The sequence below is a fragment of the Anolis carolinensis genome, unplaced genomic scaffold (assembly GCF_035594765.1).
Source record: "Anolis carolinensis isolate JA03-04 unplaced genomic scaffold, rAnoCar3.1.pri scaffold_13, whole genome shotgun sequence".
NCBI lineage: Eukaryota > Metazoa > Chordata > Lepidosauria > Squamata > Dactyloidae > Anolis > Anolis carolinensis.
In genome coordinates, this window is record NW_026943824.1 from 6,239,151 (window position 1) to 6,261,491 (window position 22,341).

A 22,341-nucleotide genomic window follows, 5' to 3' on the forward strand; every position below is an offset into this window, starting at 1 on the left:
CAGAAGCAACCACAAGATGGCAGTATATTGATAGTCAGGAATAGCTATTAGTCTCTATGCAGTGCTCAGATGCAACTACAAGAGGGCACTATATAGAAAGGATTAGCTATTAGTCTCTATGTATTTATGCAGCGCTTAGATGCAACCACAAGAGGGCAGTATTCAGATAGAAAGGATCAGCTGTTAGTCTCTGTATATGTATGCAACACTCAGATGTATCCACAAGGGGACAGTGTGCAGATAGAAAGGATCAGCTATTAGTCTCTATGTATGTATGCAGTGCTCAGATATAGTCTCTATATATGTATGCAGTGCTCAGAAGCAACCACAAGATGGCAGTATATTGATAGTCAGGAATAGCTATTAGTCTCTATGCAGTGCTCAGATGCAACCACAAGAGGGCACTATATAGAAAGGATTAGCTATTAGTCTCTATGTATTTATGCAGCGCTTAGATGCAACCACAAGAGGGCAGTATTCAGATAGAAAGGATCAGCTATTAGTTTCTGTGTATGTCTGCAGCACTCAGATGCAGCCACAAGAGGGCAGTGTAGTGATAGCTCAAAACAACGACCACAATGTGAATTAATTCTGCAGCAGAGAAGTCTTTGCACACTTCACCTCCTTTCTGGACATGATGTGACATGAGTTTTGCATTGTCTGGCAGACTCTCTCGAGAACAGCGAACAAAACAAGACATCGTTAAATAATTTACTATTTATTTGTGGGGTTTTTTTTTTGTAATTTCCCCTAGACATCGGGAAACAAAACAAACCTCCCTCGCCTTCCGTCCTTCCTCCCTCGTTGTGCACTTTGAACAGTTCAGATTATTGCGACATTTAACCTGAATTCCGTAAGAAAACAGAGAAGGGGAAGGTCGTCTTTTTTTTTTTGTGAAGAAAATCAACCAGCCGACCAACCAACCAACCAACCTCATTGGATTATACATTTAAAAAAAAATAATAATCATCAGCAAAAGGACAGGTTTGGTGCCCGTAAGAATCACATTATTTCTGTTATTGCACTGGCTACAATTCAGTAGTAATTTTGGTTTTCGTTGTTTGAAATGGAAACGAGGCGGAGAACGAGATGCCGAAAAAGACACGGGAAAGGTCCATTGAGGTGAACGAAGGAGGCAAACGGGAGAGGAAAAGGAGGCCGAAAAAAAGAAAGAAAACAGTAGACAACGTCATGGTTCATTCCCCATTGAGGTCAAAAAAAGTCTGGGATAAGTGGGTTATAGGGTGCGTCTACACAGTGGAATTAATGCAGTTTCCACTGCCATGGCTCAATGCGAGGGGATGCTGGGAGTTGTGGTTCAACAAGTACCAAACTGCAACTCCCATCATCTCATAGCATTGAGCCATGGCAATTCAAACAGGGTCAAACTGCATTCATTGGACAAAGGAGGCCCCAAATCCAGCTAAAGTTAGTAGCATCTCCGGTTGAAATCTGATCCGAAAACTTCAGAGAGAGATGTGTACGTGTGTGTGTATATGCATATGTCAAAATATATGTGTGTCTGCTGCACCATAAAGGCTGTTGATGACAATAACAATGCAGTGGCCTTTTGTGATGTCACTGGATTGACCATTGCTAGATACATACATATACAGTAGAGTCTCACTTATCCAACATAAACGGGCCAGCAGAATCGGCATGGGAGGCAAACTGCGTTGGATAATCAAGTTGGATAAGCGGATGTTGGATAAGTGAGAGATTCATTTAGATACATACGCACACACACACACACATAATACAGAAACACATACAGTAGAGTCTCGCTTATCCAACACTCGCTTATCCAACGTTCTGGATTATCCAGGCCATTTTTGTAGTCAATGTTTTCAATACATCGTGATATTTTGGTGCTAAATTCGTAAATACAGTAATTATTACATAGCATTACTGCATATTGAACTACTTTTTCTGTCAAATTTGTTGTATAACATGATGTTTTGGTGCTTAATTTGTAAAATCATAACCTAATTTGATGTTTAATAGGCTTTTCCTTAATGCCTCCTTATTATCCACATATTCACTTATCCAACATTCTGCTGGCCCGTTTATGTTGGATAAGTGAGACTCTACTGTATATGTATGTAACACTCCAAGTGATGTGTTGTCGAAGACTTTCATGGCTGGAATCACCGGGTTGCTGTGAGTTTTCCAGGCTGTATGGCCATGTTCCAGAAGCATTCTCTTCTGACGTTTTGCCCACATCTATGGCAGGCATCTTCAGAGGTTGTAAGATATATTGGAAACTAGGCAGGGGAGGTTTAATATGTTGTTGAAGGCTTTCATGGCCGGAATCACTGGGTTGCTGTGAGTTTCCCAGGCTGTATGGCTATGTTCCAGAAGCATTCTCTCCTGATGTTTCGCCCACAACTATGGCAGGCATCCTCAGAGGTTGTGAGGTATGGACAAACTAAACTTACTTACTACAGATATATATTCTTTCCTTTCCTTACTTAGTTTATCCATACCTCACAAACTCTGAGGATGCCTGCCATAGATGTGGGCGAAACGTCAGGAGAGAATGCTTCCGGAACATGGCCACACAGCCCGAAAGACATACGACAACCCTGTGATCCCGGCCATGAAAGCCTTCGACAACACGTTGTGAGGTTTGTTGGAAACTAGGAAGCCTGCCATAGATGTGAGCGAAACGTCAGGAGAGAATGCTTCTGGAACATGGCCACACAGCCCGGAAGACATACAACAACCCTGTGATCCCGGCCATGAAAGCCTTCGACAACACGTTGTGAGGTTTGTTGGAAACTAGGTAAGCCTGCCATAGATGTGAGCGAAACGTCAGGAGAGAATGCTTCTGGAACATGGCCACACAGCCCGGAAGACATACAACAACCCTGTGATCCCGGCCATGAAAGCCTTCGACAACACGTTGTGAGGTTTGTTGGAAACTAGGTAAGCCTGCCATAGATGTGGGTGAAACGTCAGGAGAGAATGCTTCTGGAACATAGCCACACAGCCCGGAAGACATACAACAACCCTGTGATCCCGGCCATGAAAGCCTTCGACAACACATTGTGAGGTTTGTTGGAAACTAGGTAAGCCTGCCATAGATGTGGGTGAAACGTCAGGAGAGAATGCTTCTGGAACATGGTCATACAGCCTGGACAACTCACAGCAACTCCAAGTATTATTTGGCTCATTTTTGGCCCCGAATCACCCAGAAAGTTCCCCAAACGTATTCCAAAAACAAGGAAAAATATCCCTAAACCCCATCAATGAAATGGGGCAAGTTACTGGTCTTTAGTGGGAGATTACTGGTCTACTTTAGCTGGATCGGCGCTATTGCAAAAGGGTTTCCAGTGGCCTGTCTGTTCTTTCGGAAATCACAGAATGAAGTCGGTTGCAACCTGAGTTTTTCCATGGGCTTCGAAGGGAAAATGCAAAGAACTGGATCTGGATCGGGTCTACCGTTCTCAATAAAACAAGTGCACGACAATGAGGAAAAGTGTTTTGTGTGAATGGGGATGTACGTTGCGTGTGCGGGTCCGTTGTGCCTGCGTGTCGGCCTTCCTTTATTATTATTTTTTTCAGTTTTACCCTTTTTAAAAAAATTCAAATACATTATTTTCTATTGATAATGAACCGCTGATATACAGACAATATACAACTCGCATCTCCCGGGGGGCACTTCCTTGTGAAAACAACCTTCCGTGCAATGAATCCTAACCACAAGGTGCCGTTTCGAAAAGTTCGAAAAAGTCTCTTTTTTTTGCAAATTCTATTATTATTATTTAAAAAAAAAAGATAAAGGCTCAAAACCCAAATCAATGTGATCGAGGCCACGCCAGGGAAGAAAGAAAAACTGGAAAAGTTAACTCTGTTTTGATGCTCAGAAAGGGGGAAAGCCGCCTTTCTTGACCCTGAACCTTGCTTCTTTTTTTTGTATTTTTTTTATATTAAAAAGCCAGCTTGCTCTTTGATTTTATTGGAAAACATCCACAACAAAACCTTCACAGCGCTGAAAAGAGAGAAAGAGAGAGGCAAGTAATTTTTTTTTTTTTGGAGGGGGAACGAAGCGTCCCATCACGGAGTTGTGACTTTCTCCAACCTTTCCTCCCGATTCAAAGCCACTTGCGGTGGCAAGAAAAGCCCTTTGAAACGTCACCCCTGACTCAACGCCAGGAGCTATACCGGTTCGTCCACTTCTCCGTCTGTCGCCGGGACGAGTCCGTGTCTCCGGGCCTCGGTCTTTGAGTGCTCCGCTTTCTGCGGTTCGAGCGAAACGCCGTCGTCGGGAGAGGATTCCGACGCGGGGCCCTCCGACGACACGGCTTCGGAAACCCCGCTCGAAACGGGGCCGTCGGCCGCCTCGAAGGAGAAGTTGGGCACCGCCAAGAGCTCCCCGCGGCACGCTGGCCCCCCGCGGCGCTCGGCCTTGGCGCCCGGGTCCCCCGTTTGGCTCTCACCGGCCTCCGAAGGGTCCCTGTACGCGGTGGACTCGCACGAGGGGGTCCTCCTCCTCAGGAGGCTGTTCTCCGAAGCTTTGGTGCGGGCCGAAGTGTTCTTCTCTTCCTCCATGGGAGGCTCTATCGAGATGCAAGGCGGGCTCATCTTCTTCTTGCGGCGCGCCCCGTGGATGTATTCGGACTCGGAGTGGGCGGGTTTCCGCTCCTCGGACAACGGCGCCGCCTCCGAGAAGCTGCGCTCCCCGTCGGCGATGGAGGGGCAGATCTCGATGGAGTGGCGCCGGTGGTGGTCGTCGCTCCACGCCGGCTTGGCCAAGAAGCCCCGGGTGTCCACGCTGTAGAACTTCTTCAGGTCTTTCTCTTTGGCTCCTCCGGCCGTGGTCAAGCTGGACGTGCTGCCGTTCTTAACGGGGACGGCGGATGGAGGCGGGGACTCGGACCGGTCCTTGCCGTCCGCCCTGTCCCGCCACCCTTCCGCCGAGCTGTTGATGTGGCTGACCTCTTCGTCGGCCAGGTCCGAGGACTCAAAGAGGGAGCCGTTGGGGTTGCGGGCGTCATCGCCGGGGAGGTTGTGCTGACCGAAGGCGTGTTTGCGGGTGCGGAGGCTCGCCGACCGATGCGGGGAAGCGTGCGGGAGAGGAGGGCTCCCCGGAAGGGACAACGAGGGGGACGGATGGAGCAAAGGGGGCCCCAAGGAGCTCTGGGACGGCTTCTTCAGCCGGCGGGGTTCGACGGGATCCGTTTGAGTGCTCTCCTTTGAATCCGTCCCCTGGCCTTCCAAGGAATCCCTCTGAATCGCCTCCTGCAAGGCAAAGGGAGAAACCAGTAAAGAAGTGTCATGTTGACGGACAACGCAGGCTCTTCGGGTTAGAAATGGTGATGAGCACCAACCCCCAGAGTCGGACACAACTAGACTTAATGTCAGGGGTGTGTGGTAAAGGTAAATGTTGTGTTTCACAAAGACAACCCCATGAAAGGCTGGCCTTAGAATCAACAAAAACAAGAAAGAGGGACATATATTCATATGTGGTGGGAATGTAAGTATGTATAGAGTTTTTGGGGAAAGTCATAATAGAAATAGAGAGTATCATGAAGAAAAAAATTAATACAAACCCAGTGACTATACTATGATCTATTTGTAATACAGATGAATGGAAAGAAAATGAAAAGAATTTGGTAACAATGTTGCTAACGGCCGCAAGGTTATTTATAGTAAGGAATTGGAAAGGGGAGGTGGAAATTAAAATAGAAGATTGGTACAAGGAAATTTGGAAATTAGCAATAAATGATAAATTAACATGCAATTTAAATGTCAAAAAAGGCCTAAGAAAGAAAAATGACTTTGAAAGTATATGGAAGAAATTTATTGAAGAAACATTAAGGAGAGAAGATGGGAATCAATCCCCACCAGAAGAAATGAGGTTCTGGTTGGACTATAAAGAAATGGACTCCGGTGATGGGGGGCACAATGGGTAGAACACTGGGAGAAGGAAAATACTTAATTACATGAATTGTAAAGATTTTTCTTTTTTTTGTAACAAAATTAATAGTAATGTAATAAAAAAATATTCAAAAAAAAAAGAATCAACAAAAACAGCTAACCCATCCGCCTATTGTAGTAGTGTTGGATGTCATCCTGGACTACACAAGTCTCATATATGAGCCTAACAGCTCATAGATTGCCAACAAGTAGTTCCCAACCTTTGGGACTCCAGATGTTTTGGACTTCAACTCCCACAGTTCCTAACAGCTGGTAAGCTGGCTGGGATTTCTGGGAGTTGAAGTCCAAAACACCTGTAGGCTCAGAGGTTGGGAATCACTGGTCTATTGACATCTTCAGAATAGATGACAAGGGGATGTTTCTTAGGTTGGGTGCTGGGGAAGCACACCCAACTTCTCCTCGTTGCAGGAGACTCATTGAATGTCCAGGAGTCCCACCTGTCTGCACAGGAGCCTGTGGACGCTGGGAGATAGTGGTGGTGGCTGCGGAGGGTGAAGCTTCCAGGGGATCCCTTCGTGGTGCGGAGGTGGAGTCATTGGGTGGAAGTTGTCCCGGGGGACCCTCAGCGATGAGGAGCAGGTCCCCACTGGTTGGGAATGGATCGAAGTGATGGAGCCTGAAGAAGGAGAAGAAGATACAGCATGGGGAATGCCTGGTCCACAATAGGGCCACATGGGAAAGAAACCTTGGAGTCTCTACTGGGCTCTATAGGCCAATGGATGCTCCACCATGGACATCAGAAGATCTGTAAGGCCAAGAGCAAGCCAGGAGAGTCAAGACGAAGATCCACCCAGAGGAAAGGTGTTCTTACCATACATCAAGGGAACCACTGACTGCATAGGCAAACTGATGAAGAAACACAACCTACAAACCATCTACAGACCCACAAAGAAAATCCAACAAATGCAACGGTCAGTGAAGGACAAGAGGGATCTTCTCACCTCTGCAGGAATCTACTATATACCATGCAGCTGTGGACAAGTCTACATAGGGACCACCAAACGCAGTCAAAGAACATGAAAGGCACTGCAGACTCACTCAGCCAGAGAAATCAGCCATAGCAGAGCACTTGATGAACCAACCTGGACACAGGATATTATTTGAAGACACAGAAATGCTTGACCACTCTGACAACTATCATGCTAGACTACACAGAGAAGCCCCTGAAATTCACAAGCATACTTGTGAATTCAACAGAAAGGAGGAAACCATGAAAATGAACAAAATCTGGCTACCAGTATTAAAAAACTCAAAAATCAGAACAGTAAATAAGAAGCAACACTCTGAAAACTGAGGAGTTCCAGACATGAGATGAAGCTATTTAATGCAAATTAGGGTAATTAACTGCAACATTCACACTGGCCTCCAACTGACAAGAGTTCTTCCCTCATCCTGGACTTTCCACAGATATATATAAACCTTCCTTGCTGAGTTTCTCCATACCTCACAACCTCTGAGGATGCCTGCCATAGATGTGGCCGAAACGTCAGGAGAGAATACTTCTAGAACATGGCCATACAGCCCGGAAAACATACAACAACCCAGACCTTGGAGTCTTCATGGACCCCAAGGTGAACATGAGCCAACAGAAGTCAACTTGATGGCAGAGAACGATAACAAACCTATGTGTTCACCCTCCATTAGAACAAGTGATGGATCTGATTTCTATGGGCAATCCCAATGATAGACCCATTGTGATAAATCACATTGGGCTCTTCTAATTGGCAAAAGCAACAAGACTCAGGACAATGTATTTGATCTGGTTGAGACTAACCAGGAGGCTTTGGGACATTGTCTCCAATTGTCTCCTACGAAGCTATGTTTACCTCGTGGCGACTTGTAGGAGAAGGCCTCCAGCTCAGCTTCATGGAGCGGGAAGGGGGCTTTGGCAGGCATCACTGGGCGGAACATGTAGCTGTCGTTGGGCAAGGAGTGCATCCTGGCCACGGAGATCTTGCGGACGGTGAGAAGGTTCTGGGGCTCTCCAAGGCCAGGGACAACGTCCTGCAGAACAGAGACAGAGGCAGGGTTGGGTTGAGGGCTGTAATGAAGTATGAGTTTTGTATTCATGTTTGTTGTGTTTAACAATGTGCTTGTGGTTTGGTTAGGTAGGTGTGAGACAGCGGCAGCCATTTAGTGGCTCTCTTCTGAGGCAGTTGCCATGGAGATGTGGGCGGAGCCATCTGCCGAGGGGAGGAGAAGTGAAGAGGTTTTTAAAAGTGAAGCCTCAGTCTGTGCTCTGATGAGGCACAGGGAAGATTGATTCTAGGTTGATGGGATCAAGGAGACTCAATTGTTCATTTTGAGTCGGTTTTAAATAAGTTGGGTGGCTTATTTAATGTAGTCTGTGTCCTGGAAAGGCACAGAGAATCTGGGATAGTATATCACGGGGGTGACTGTGGTTTGAAGTCACTGAATAGTCCAAGTTTGAGACTTTGGGAACCAATCCCAGCTGGACTCACAGAGATCCATTGAAGTAACAGTTTAAAAGAAGCAGAGAAAGAAGTTTTAACTACTTTAAGTAAAAGAAGTGATACTTTAGAGAGTTTGATTCATCTCATTCTAGTATTGCAACCGTTAATAAGAATACCTCTAAGTGAAACATCTTTTGTAACCACCAAGCTTGTGCCTGAATAAACTTGATATTGTTCTTTAAACATCAAAGCCTCTGTCGTCTATAGACTCCCTCAGCACAATTGCGCTATCATTTAAACACCGAATAAAGTAAAAGGCTTCCTCTGAGCTATTGGGTGGTGAGCACTTTTATAATCTAAAGGTGTCTCTCCACACAGTGGTGGCTGCATTTCAGTTATCTTTTATTATTTGGGACATCTATTCGTTATTAATTGGGTCTTCTAGGCTACCCTCCTTTACATAGTGGTGGGATAAAAAAAATCCCCCCCTGCCTGAAAGAGCCTTAGTTGTTATTAGTCCTTTACAAGGGCAAGCGGAGGATGAAGCTGGAAGCTGGAAAATGTTAAATTGCCTCTATGTCTGTCTATATGTCGTATCTCTAATAGCATTGAATGTTTGCCATGTATATCTGCATTGTGATCTGCCCTGAGAAGGGTGGAATATAAATACTGTAAATAAAATAAACAATAAAGCAAGCGGTGTGTCATAATGGTTAGAGAGAGACGGACCGAAGACCAGGGAGGCCACACAAAAGGGACCTTGAAATCCTTAACACCATTGACAAAGGCTTCAACAGAATGAAGGAAGGAAGGAAGGGAAAGAACCCACGCTCAAGTGTGCTTCTCTGAAGTTCGCACGTTCCAGAAGTCTTCACCCATTGAATCAATGGCATTGCACCAACTGAATCATTGACTTAAACCGATTGTACCCCCGGTGGTGTAGTGGATTAAAGCCTTGTGACTTGAAGGTTGGGTTGCTGATCTGAAAGCTGCCAGGTTCCAATCCCACCCAGGGAGAGCTCGGATGAGCTCCCTCTATCAGCTCCAGCTCCATGAGAGAAGCCTCCCACAAGAATGGTAAAAACATCAAAAACATCCAGGCGTCCCCTGGGCAACGTCCTTGCAGACGGCCAATTCTCTCACACCAGAAGTGACTTGCAGTTTCTCAAGTCGCTCCTGACACGAAAAAATAAATAAACCGATTGAATCAATGGTAACCACCACTGACAACGGCTTCAAAGGAAGGGAAGGAGGAAAGGAGAGAAGGCAGAGAACCTGTGCCCAAAAGTTATATCTACCGCTACCACTACCAGAAATCTTCACCCACTGAATCAATGGCCACCACCACTGACAAAGGTTTCAAAAAAGGGAAGGAAGGGAAGAAGAGGAGAGAACCTGTGCTCAAATGTACTTCTCTTGAGCTTGACGTCAATAACATTTGGGCTCGTTTCTCATCCAGCAATTGATCGAACAGTTCTACTTCAGTCTACTCCCCGATTAGATTGAATGTCTCACAATGCGGCAGTGGATTGTTTTCTCCACACTGTCTCAACAAGGACCATACAGTGAGAACCGTAGGGTTGGAAAATGTTGGAAAAATGTCATCCTGTACTGCTTAAGTCTCTATGGTTAGATAGGAAGCCTAGAAAAGAGTTAGGGATACCTTCCCCAGTTCCATGCATGCTTTGATTAGGCCTCACTATTGTTTCCTCCCTCATGTCCTGTTTAGGTTTTTTCTTCTTCTTCATGTCAGGAGCAACCAGAGTTACTTCTGGAGTGAGAGAATTGGCCGTCTGCAAGGACATTGCCCAGGGGATGCCCGGATGTTTTGATGTTTTACCATCCTTGTGGGAGGCTTCTCTCACGTCCCCGCATGGAGCTGGAGCTGATAGAGGGAGCTCATCCACGCTCTCCCCAAGTGGGATTCGAACCTGGCAGCTTTCAGGTCAGCAACCCAACCTTCAAGTCATGAGGCTTTTATCCCCTAGGCCACCGGAGGCTCCTCCTGTTTAGGTCAACCCCACCCTTCGATGCTTTAGAAATGTGATCTCTCCTAGGGCTTTGACGTAACTTCCCCAATTGGGCTTTTGGAATGTTTATGGCCCTAGAGAAGAAGCGACCCATGAGGCTTGGTCGCCACTCCTGCTTCCTGCTTTGTTCCAGAGAGAGGACGCACTTTGTCCGCTCTACTAGTCAAGATGTAGCTATCTATACCTTTGTTATTTTGATCCGTCTATGTGTATTAGAACAGGATAGATTAGCTAGTTAGCTCCAAAGCTTTTATATCTATCCATCAATGGATTTCTTTTTACCCCAATAAATGCTTTTAAACTTTAAAGCTAACTTTGCATTCTTTTGCCTTCCTGAAGACACAGAGGCCTTCCAAAACTCACACCGCGTAAGTCTCACCGCTGCATTTTTCTCTGCTATTGTAATGGGAATTTACCTCATAAAGGGGGTGATTAGAGCTTAACGGCTCTTCAATTCCGAGCAGAAGAGGCCTTTGGTGGATCTCCTTTCCCTCCACCCCAAGCGCCCTCCTTCTCCGCAGCAATCCATATGATTTTACCAGAGCTGGGTGTTTCACCAGGAGTGGGGAGCCCATCCTGGGGGTGACCGGCCTGCTTTCGGGGCCTCGAACTGGGGTGCTGGCCCCCCGGGACATCTCCAGCTCGATCTCGGCGTCCATCTCGGCATCCTCCTTGGCCTCCTTGTTGCTCTCCTCCAGGTGCTTCATCAGGACGGCGACCACCACGTTGACCAGCACAAACTGGGCGATCAGGACGAAGGTGACGAAGTAGACCGGGGAGATGAAGGGCAGGTAGCTGAGGCAGTGCTTGTCGTCCCGGTGACATTCGCGGAGCGTGTCCTGGTCCAAAAGACAAGGGGAAGGAAAGCGTCAGGGGGGACCTTCTCGGGCATCTCCTCTACTTCGTTGCCCTGTTTCCCAGGTCATTAAGATTGTGGATGAACCGTTAGATCAATGTCATCCACCACATACAAGAATTGAATACGGCAGAAGTCATAGAACTGACAGTGTTGAATTTGTACAATGCTATGCGAGTGACGGGAAGGAACCATGGTATTATGCTTCATATGTTCTGAAATAAATACTACAAAGGAAATAATAATGAAGAATTAAATATAATAATAATAATTATTATTATTAATAATTATTATTTTGCCAACTGCAAAAGGCCACCCTACTGGGATCTGCACGCATCATCCGAAAATACATCACACAGTCCTAGACACTTGGGAAGTGTTCGACTTGTGATTTTGTGATATGAAATCCAGCCTATCTATCTTGTTTGCTGTGTCATAATAAAATAATAATAATAATAAGCACCTTGGAGAGCTCCCTAAATTATATATACAGTAGAGTCTCGCTTATCCAACCTTCGCTTATCCAACATTCTGGTTTATCCAACGCAGTCTGCCTCCTGCCTGGATCCACTGCTGTTTTTCTAGGAAGCAAGGACTGAACTTTTTACGGATTTAAGTTCTGACAATGTTGTTACTGCAGGTTCATTTTATGCAATTCTATCTTTATTTGTAGTTAATTTTATAGCAGTCAATGTTTTTATTGTCAATGTTGTCAATACATTGCAATGTTTAGGTGCTAAATTTGTAAATATAGTAACGACTACATAACGGTACAGTGTATTAAACTGCTTTTTCTGTCGATTTGTTGTAAAACATGATGTTTTGGTGCTTAATTTGTAAAATCATAACGTAATTTGATGTTTAATAGGCCTTTCCTTAATCCCTCCTTATTATCCAACATTTTTGTTTATCCAATGTTCTGCCGGCTCGTTTATGTTGGATAAGCGAGACTCTACTGTGTGTGTATATATATATATATATATATAATAATAATAATAATAATAATAATAATAATAATAATAATAATAATAACAACAACAACAACAACAAGTTTATTTATACCCCGCCTCCATCTCCCCCGAAGGGGACTCGGGGTGGCTTACAGATAATACCAGATAAAAACAATAACAATATACAATATACAATACATCAATAAACAAAAAACATACACAAATTACAAAATTTTAAACATTAACCTCTAGCGCCTTAAATGTTTATTTAAATGTACAATTATGCTGGTTTTAATGTATATTTTAATATAAATTTTTAATTTTGAAAGACTTTTAAATTTGATGTAAACTGTTTTTTTCTGATGTATATGTTTGTATGGTAAGCCGCCCTGAGTCCCCTGATGGGTGAGAAGGGCGGGGTAGAAATGATGTAATAAATAATAAATAATAAATAAATAGAAATAAAAAACACACTTAATAAAACATGGAATTAAAAACAGCGAGGTTATGATAATAGACTAAGTAAAGTGCACATTATAAAAGTTGTAAACTCAAGATAACAGAACAAAGTGCTGCAAATATATATAATATGAGCTCGCAGTTGAGCTAAGTAGCTCAAATGTAGGTACTGCTTTATGAGGGGAGGCTAATTTAACTAATTTACGACACCATAAAAACTTCCAGCAGTGAGCGGAAATAGCAGGTGAAAGATGTATTTGGGGAAAGGTCGCCTCACCTTCATGATGCCGTTCCAGTTGTCTCCGGTCGAGACCCGGAAGAGGGTCAGGAAAGCCATCCCGAAATTGTTGAACGTGGCGTGGCGGCTGAGGCCTTCGCAAGGGTTGTCCTCACTGCAGTCTGGGGATTTGTGAGATAAAAAAGAGGGCAGGGAATGGGCATTGAGACGAGATCGAGCCTTAACTCAATACAAGCCATCCCCAAGTGACAAACATTTGACTTGCAAACGACTCCTAGCGAAGAATTGCTATGCTAATTATATATATACATATAACATTGATAATAATATTATAATGGAATACAATATTATACTACTAATAATACAATATAATGATATTAATTATGTATTATACTAGCTGTGCCCGGCCATGCATTGCTGTGGCGAAGTATGATGGTATGGGAAATAAAGTATTGAGGAATTGGTGGTAGTTAAGGTAAAGGATAAAGGTTTTCTCCTGACATTAAGTCCAGTTGTGTCCGACTGCACAGTGAAGTGGATTATATGGCAGTGTGGAGTCAGGATAATCCAGTTCAAAGCAGATAATATAAGATTCTAAATGGGTTATATAGATGTGGAAGGGCCTTGAGTCTACACTGCCATATAATCCAGTTAAAATCTGATAATCTGTGGAAGAGGCCTAAGTGAGGCCTAAGTCTTCCTGTCCCCTGGGCTGAGTAGGTTTGCTAGGAGACCAAGTGGGCGGAGCTTAGCCTTCAAACTGGCAGCAATTGGATAAAAACTATTATTCCTCTCCCTGTAATTAGGACTTTATTTTTCTTTTCTTTTTGTTGTATCAACCTAGAGCTGTGAATGATGGGTTGTGTTGTCAAATTTCGAGGTTGGGGGGCCTGTAGTTTTGTCTGCTGCCCTGATGCCATCACTCTTTTATATATATAGATATTAAATGTAATATTACTAATAATATTACCATATAATGATATAGTACAATTTAACGTGTATATTGTGCTATGCTAGTAATATATTGTATGTTCATTTGATTTGTAAGCCGCTCCCTTCGGGGTGAGAAGAGCGGGATATAAATGTAGTAAATAAAGAAATAATAAATAAGAGGGCAAGGAATTATTGGAAGGAAATCCACCAAAAATACAAGAGATGTTGCAAATTAAGGTAGAGCTGGACCCAAAGTATTTCCTCTTGGGGATGCTCAATATTGAAAAAGACAAAAATAAAGAAATTCTGTTTAATTATCTCACCACGGCGGCAAGAATGATATATGCCAAACATTGGAAAAATAAAGAAACCCCCGAGCTAAGCTGCTGGTTAAATAAGGTGTTGGAAATTATGAATATGGACAAATTGACGTATTTACTAAAAAATAATAATGGGATACCAAAAAGGTAAACAAATTGGGACTTGATAAAAAAACTATCTAAGAGAAAAGCAAATGACAATGTTAATTTAAATGAATAACTAGTGGTAATAGATCAAATGCAAGAAGATGTAAAGTATCTGTGTAAGAGATGGAAATCAATTTTACTATTTATTTTACTTGTATTTTTGGTTCGTTATCTATACATATATATATGTGTGTGTGTGTGTGTGTGTGTATATATATATAGAGCTATTGCTTTTTTGTTTTTTGTGTTTCTTTTTGTCCGTCTTTCTTCTTATTTTATTGGGTGATCGTTTTAGTTTGGGGTTTTTTTTTTTTTGGTGTTGGTTGTTCCTTCCCCTTACTCTTTTTTCTTTGTTTCTATTCATATCCCTCACCTTTTCCCCTAAAAACCTCTTTGTTTTCACACTTTTGCTGTAAACTTTATTTGAAATTTCAATAAAAAAATTATTTTAATAAGAAATAATAAATAAGAATGGGGCTGAGACAACAGAGAGCGAGGGAAACCTATCCCTCGGAAGGGAAATTCATTCTGGAAAGAGTTATTATCACGGGGAAAAAAGGGGTCTCGGTTGAAGCTTTATCACCAATTTTTGTTTCCACAAGCGACGTTTTTCAAACTCCAATTCTCCCAGGGACAGAAAGTGAGGCGGAATCTTCTGAACAGAGGCTCAGACAGCAAAGGAAACACCACAGGGGTGAGATCCAAAGCTAATGTGTGTGTGTGTACACACATCTAGGTCTATGATAATATGAATCCATGGCAATGCCTCATTGCTAAGTCCCATGATCTCTTGCCACCTGCTTTCCAACCTCCACCGGCCACCCGTTCCCATCTAGTCTTTCCAAAGGGAACCTTTCCAAGCTCTGAGCTCTCCTCCCATCTTGAGATGTCCTTCCTGCCAAATCAAGGGATTAGCAAAGGCATCTGTCACTGCGGCGGAAGGAAGAAAGGAAACGAAAGAAGGAGAAAAAGAGAGAGACGGAGGAGGGCTCACCTAGCTTCCCAAACAGCTCCACTCCGAGGGCGGCATAGATGAAGAAGAGGAGCATGAACAGCAAGCCAAGGTTCCCTACCTAAGAGAAACCAAAGAAAGACGGAGAATTAAGCCATGTGGACTCATGTCTACATTCAAAAACAAAAGCTGGTCTATATAGAAGTGATAATAGGGCTGGGCTGTGGCGCAGGCTGGTGAGCAGCCAGCTGCCAGTTCTCTGAGTTCGAGGCCAGCTCGGAGCCTGTGTTTGTCTTTGCCTCTGTTCTATGTTAAGGCATTGAATGTTTGCCTTATATGTGTAATGTGATCCGCCCTGAGTCCCCTTCGGGGTGAGAAAGAAGGGCGGAATATAAATACTGTAAATAAATAAATAATATCTTTGTTTGTATGTATGTTTGTGGGCAAGGTTTTGGAAGAAAGTAACCTTTCTTTTGGGAGTTATAGTTCATCCAGAGAGCACTGTGAACCCAACCGACGAAGGATCTGGACCAAACCTGGCACACAGACCCAACAGGACCAACTTAAAGTACAGACTGGATTTGTGGGGAATTGACCCACGAGGTCGGGAGTTATGGTTCATGCACATCAAGAACCCAACCCACAATTAATCTGGATCAAACTTGGCACACAGACCCAAAAGGACAAACTTTGAATGCTGGCAGAGTTTGGGGAGAAAACAACCCACGGGTTTGGGAGTTGTAGTTCACCCACGACCATTATGGAAATGCAAAACCTGGGAGTTACGAGCTCTGAGGCAGGGCTGAACTTCTATCCCTGTCCTGCGGCGCCTTCCAGGACACGGGGGCGGGGCTACAGGAGGGGGAGGGGCCTCTATACCCTGCCCCCATGTTCTAACAAGCGCCTCAGGGGAGGTATACAGAGGCTCTTGGGAAGAGGTCCCACCCCCAGCCCCGCCCTTTAGTCCTAAAAGACCTCAGGAAAAATATAGAGGCTCAGCCCTGTCTCAGGCGCTTGGAAGAAAGCCCCGCCCCCTTCCCTAGCTCCACCCTCTGTTCCCAACAAGCTCCTCAGGAGAGGTATACAGAGGCTCAGCCCTGTCTCGCGCTCTTGAGAAGAGGCCCTGCCCCCGCCCCACCCTAGCCCCGCCCTTTAGTCCTAAAAGGCCTCAAGAAAAATATAGAGGCTCAGCCCTGTCTCAGGCTCTTGGAAGGAGGCCCCGCCCCCTTCCCTAGCTCCGCTCTCTGTGTCCCAACAAGCACCTCAGGAGAGGTAGAGATTCTCAGCCCTGTCTCGGGTTCTTGGGAAGAGGCCCGGCCACTAGCCCCGCCCTTTAGTCCTAAAAGGCCTCTCAGGAGAAATATAGAGGCTCAGCCCTGTCTCAGGCTCTTGGAGGAGGCCCCGCCCCCTTCCTTAGCTCCACCCTCTGTGTCCCAACAAGCGGCTCAGGAGAGGTATAGATTCTCAGCCCTGTCTTGGGCTCTTGGGAAGAAGCCACGCCCACTCCTCTAGCTCCGCCCCCTGTGTCCTAACGGGTGCCTCAGGTGCTCACCCCTGTCTCCGACACTTGGGAAGAGGCCCCGCCCCTCCTCTAGCCCCCGCCCTGTGTCCTAATAGGTGCCATCACCGCCCCCCTGGATCGCTCCAGCGTCAACTTTGGGAATCACTGGTCTAACGTATTCTTGGTATCGCTTCTCCACTTGAGGTTTTCCATACAAGAGACAGGTGTTGAAAACGACTGTCCACCTGGGTCCCCGACTTACCTGAGGGAGGGCTTGGACCACGGTGTCCAGCAGGGCCCGCATCCGGTGGCCATTTTGAGCAGCTTCAGCACTGCAAAGCAAAGGCGAGCCCCATCAGACCACGGCAGGGACCCCCAGACCAGGGAAGGGCTTCCTTCCCATGCCGTTCCTTCCTCTCTCCAGCCCTGGCTCACCTCTGGCGATGCGCAACACGCGCATGATGCGGATGATGGTGGGGTTTGATGGGCAGCGCCGCGTTCATCTCGATCTCCTCCAAGGTGATGCCCATGATGGACAGGAGGACGATGGCCAGTCCAGCTGGTTCCACCTAAACAAGGAAAGAAGCCAAGAGCTGGTTTTGCAGAGGGATCTTGCAGCTCCAGGAGCGGGGAACATCATCAATGGTCTTCTGGGTTCCCCTGAAGGGACCATAAGCCAGAAAATAGTAAACTTTTGCCTATGTAGCTTTGCATATGCCCCTCCCTCCCTTTCTGAGAGCTGGTGCCTTTCTCCAGAAAGGAGAAAAAAGCTCAGAGTAAACAAGTTAGGTCATTGGTATCTGTTGTGGCTCAGCCATCATGGCTTAGGTTTCATCGAGAGTTGGAGTTAGTAGAAACAGATGAGGCGGCGGAAATCGAGGACATTCCTGCTTCAGACCCAGGCCCCATGGCTTTGCAAGTGCCGGAGATTGTTGAATCACAGGATCCACTAATTGGCGAACATTCCGAAATCTCTCCAGTGTTACCCATACCAGATGGTACAGACTTGGGGGAGAATGGAACTTTTAATCAGAGAGATTTTGTTACAAAAGATAGGAGTAGGAGACAGGGAGAGAGAAGAAGTCGGAGACTCGCTCTCAAATCGGATAATGATTAATTTTCCCATGAGAACTTTTGTGGGTCCTGTATTCCCTATTTCTTGCAGACTTGGGATTCTGTTAAAAGTGCCCCTCACTGGATTCTCATTGCGGTGTCAACTTTGCCTTTCCTCGGAAGAGGTTCCAGTTTCCAGCTCCTTGCCTTGTCTCCTGGATCCGTGCCGAGTTCCCAGTTTCCAGGCAAGTCGTGCCGAGCTGCGACTTCCGAGTAGACCTTGCCTTGCTACCACGTCTTCCTTGTTCCTGAATTGAGTTTGATTCTGCTTTGTTTACCTTGCTTCCTTGATCTTGCTATGGGCTTTTCAAGTGGATTTGCATCGCTTTGTTCGTGCTATTGTTTCATGGACAAACTTTGATTTCTTAAAGGAAGCTATCGAACTTCACTTTTGGATTACAGTTTGGACATTGCTGAACTCTTTCTAACTGCTATTGACTATATATTATGGACTATTTCTTACTTTGACTTTCTACCTTAAATGTGTATATATATATACAGTAGAGTCTCACTTATCCAAGCCTCGCTTATCCAAGCCTCTGGATTATCCAAGCTATTTTGGTAGTCAATGTTTTCCATATATCGTGATATTTTGGTGCTAAATTCTTAAGTACAGTAATTACAACATAACATTACCATGTATTGAACTACTATTTTGTCAAATTTGTTGTATAACATGATGTTTTGGTGCTTAATTTGTAAAATCATAACCTAATTTGATGTTAACAGGCTTTTCCTTAATCCCTCCTTATTATCCAAAATATTCGCTTATCCAAGCTTCTGCTGGCCCGGTTAGCTTGAATAAGTGAGACTCTACTGTATATATATATACTCTGCTTCAATAAACAGCTTGTGTGGTTATATTGGCTCCTGCCTGGTTTTCGGGTGCTCGCGCTGCCTTGCGGTTGCAACAGTATCACTTGTGCTAAAGTAGGTGTGGAAGGTGAGGCAGAACCTCAGCCATTGGTCAATTTTTAGATAAGCCAAGATATATATTCTTTGTTACCTGCGCACATGTTGCGGCAGCCATTTGCAAGTACAAACCTTTGGTGAGTGTACGGCTGTCCCGCCTTCTCATAGCTATGGTGAAAATAAACTTTGCTTTTTTCATCTCTCACAAGACTGGGTTTTCTGCCTGATTTCCCTCCTGAGCCAGGGACCCTTTGAAGATAATTGTCTTACACCCCCAAAGGCCCACCATTGTTTTTACCATTACAATTTTTGTGAATGAAGCAAAATTCTTTGGAATCTTTGCACATCCCACCTGTCTTTGAAGAATCTCCGAAACCCGAACGCGACCAGCTTCAGCACAGCCTCGATCACAAAGACGATGGTGAAGACGTAGTTGCAGTACTTTAAGGCTTCGTCCAGCGACTGCAAGGAAACAAGGACATCTCAAGTTTCTGAATAACTACTTTCAAAGTACTGTATATACTCGAGCATAAGCCGACCCAAATATAAGCCATGGCACCTAATTTTATCACAAAAAAACTGGGATAACTTATTGACTCGAGTATAAGCCGAGGGTGGGAAATGGGTAAATTTCAAAATAAAAATAGATACCAATAAAATTTCATTAATCGAGGCATCAGTAAGTTAAATGTTTTGAATATTTACCGTATTTCAAAGAAAAGCAATAAAGTAGCTCTATAAGTGGAAAAGTAGGGGCAACAAAAACAATATGGTATCAACAATAACCTAACAAAATAAATATTAATATAATAATAATAATAATAATAATAATAATAATAATAAAAAACTTCATTTGGATCCCACCCTATCTCCCCATGGGGGACTCAGGCCGGCTTCCAACATCGTAACAGGCAAACATTCAAAGCTTATATTAACAATGCAGAGCTAGATGTAGATTTATAATTATAGATACTAATTTCACATATGCATTTCCCCCTGAACATTTGCAAATCCCTCTGTGTGTGTGTGCATTTCCCCTACAATATTTGCAAGCCATATATATATCTATATACATGTCTATATATATTTGTGTGTTCTTTCCCCCCATAATATTTGCAAGCCCTATATATAGGTAGGTAAGAATATATTCATATCTATCCAGACATCTCTCTTTATATAGATATTTGCAGAGATTTGCAAACATATGAGGGGAAAATTCATATATAAAATTAATGTATATAGATAGATACACATATACAGGTACATAGAGATGGCAAAAGCTTGCAAGGGGTTAATGCCTATATATCTGTAAGAGAGTTTAACAAATATTTCAGGGGAAAATGCTTTCATAAGATTAATGAATATATATTTTTCTTCTTCCTGACTTGCAAGGGTGTCTTTCTCTTTTCAAAACATTCCCTTGATTAAGAGCGAGGGAGGCTTTGCAAAAGAAAACACACTGATAAGGGAGGAGAAGAAAGAAATAGGTCACATATTGCAAGCAACAGCCTGCAGGCTTTGCAAAAGAAACACACTGATAAGGGAGGAGAAGAGAGAAATAGATCATATATTGCAAGCAATATTCTGCAGGCTTTGCAAAAGAAAACACACTGGTAAGGAAGGAGAAGAGAGAAATAGATCACATATTGCAAGCAATAGTCTGCAGGCTTTGCAAAAGAAAACACACTGATAAGGGAGGAGAGGAGAGAAAACAGACCACATATTGCAAGCAATAGACTGCAGGCTTTGCAAAAGAAAAACACACTGATAAGGGAGGAGAAGAGAGAGAAATAGATCACATATTGCAAGCAATAGCCTGCAGGCTTTGCAAAAGAAAACACACTGATAAGAGAGGAGAAGAGAGAAATAGATCACATATTGCAAGCAATACCTTGCAGGCTCTGTTGCCGGGCCTTGACCTTGACCCGATTATAAGCCGGGGGAGGCTTTTTCAGCTCATAAATAAGGGCTGAAAAACTCGGCTTATCTTTGAGTATATAAAGAGGGATCCGAACCCAGGGCCGTACCTTGGGTTGGTTGAAGTGCTCCATGGACATGGTGATGACATTGACGCCGATGATGAAGGTGATGAAAAGGTCCAGGTAGTGGGCTGGTGGCAAAGCGTGTGGATGTACCTCCGGACGGGCGAGTAGTTGGCGTAGTACGGCCGTCTCTGAGCTTCTGGGAAGAAAGGGAGGTGAAGACACAGCCATTAAGAGCCTCTCCCAAAAATCAGGGGAAATGAATGTCGCAAAGTGGGCACCTTGCGGTCATCTAGCAGGTCGAAGAAAGTTATGATATATGCGGTCGCTATACGTCTCCAATGGGGTGACCCTATTGTGGCATTTCCTGGGCTGAGAGAGTGTGACTCACCCGAGATCGCGCACTCGTTTCCATGGCTAAGCACAAGTAAAACAAAGACCGAGACAAGAGTCATCCTTCATTCTCCGTTCCTTAGCCTTGGCCTTTGAAATATTTCTTTCCAGCCGAGGTTTTCTTGGCAAGCCCTTCGGCTGGGGCCAAAGGCAAATGGATCAGAATGTACAAGCAGAGAGCATCACTGTCGGATCACAAGGGAAAACACAGCGGCAGGGGTTCTTTTCTCCCTCCCTTCCTCCCTGGATGCCTGCAAAGGACATTTTCAAAAGGCCTTCTGAGCGGTCACTCCAGGCTCCTCCGAGGCCTGCCCTCCAGAAAGAGAAAACAAACAGCAAACGCTGCTCTTTTCTGCCCTTTGGAGTCAGAGCCCTGGAAATATGCTCAGAGTTGACCCACAGTCTTTGGGCTAAGAAGATGGCTAATCCTACCAATCTGTTGATTTCCTTCATATCCACCTGCTCTGTCTGTCTGTCTGTCTATCATCTGATCTATCTATTGATCTATCTTGTCTATGTGTTGTCGAAGGCTTTCATGGCCGGGATCACAGGGTTGTTGTATGTCTTTCGGGCTGTGTGGCCATGTTCCAGAAGTATTCTCTCCTGACGTTTCGCCCACATCTATGGCAGGCATCCTCAGAGGTTGTGAGGTATGGAGAAAACTAAGCAAAGAGGTTAATATATATCTGTGGAAAGTCTAGGGTGAGAGAGGTCAGTGTGAATGTTGTGTAGTTAATCACTTTAGTTAGCATTGAAAAGCTTATCTGCTGTCTTCTTCCTGCCTCTGGGGCATCCTTTGAGTCCACCTAAACTGGGCTCTACAGGCCAATGGAGACTCCACCACAGACATCAGAAGAGCTGCAAGGCCAAGAACAAGCCATGAGAGTCAAGACAAAGATCCACCCAGAGGAAAGGTGTTCTTACCTTACATCAAGGGAACTACTGACCGCATAGGGAAGCTGATGAAGAAGCACAACCTACAAACTATCTACAGACCCACAAAGAAAAAATCCAACAAATGCTACGGTCAGCGAAGGACAAGAGGGATCCTCTCTCTTCTGCAGGAGTCTACCGGATACCATGCAGCTGTGGACAAGTCTACATAGGGACCACCAAACGCAGCATTGCCCAAACACGAGTCAAAGAACATGAAAGGCACTGCAGACTCACTCAACCAGAGAAATCAGCCATAGCAGAG

General features: G+C 44.5%; 1 protein-coding gene across 1 annotated transcript in view; it reads right to left on the reverse strand.

The window, feature by feature from the left end:
- Window positions 1-702: 702 nt before the first annotated feature.
- Window positions 703-22,341, reverse strand: part of LOC100552814 (voltage-dependent T-type calcium channel subunit alpha-1H) — a 233,250-nt gene continuing 211,611 nt past the window's right edge. Inside the window, 14 exon segments of the mRNA XM_062964569.1 lie at window positions 703-5,244; window positions 6,381-6,559; window positions 7,770-7,947; window positions 10,927-11,226; window positions 12,930-13,051; window positions 15,285-15,363; window positions 17,006-17,046; window positions 17,049-17,075; window positions 17,179-17,224; window positions 17,226-17,302; window positions 18,954-18,957; window positions 19,114-19,230; window positions 20,796-20,882; window positions 20,885-20,980. Coding sequence (XP_062820639.1) covers window positions 4,162-5,244; window positions 6,381-6,559; window positions 7,770-7,947; window positions 10,927-11,226; window positions 12,930-13,051; window positions 15,285-15,363; window positions 17,006-17,046; window positions 17,049-17,075; window positions 17,179-17,224; window positions 17,226-17,302; window positions 18,954-18,957; window positions 19,114-19,230; window positions 20,796-20,882; window positions 20,885-20,980 — 2,436 coding nt within the window. The 3' untranslated portion in view covers window positions 703-4,161.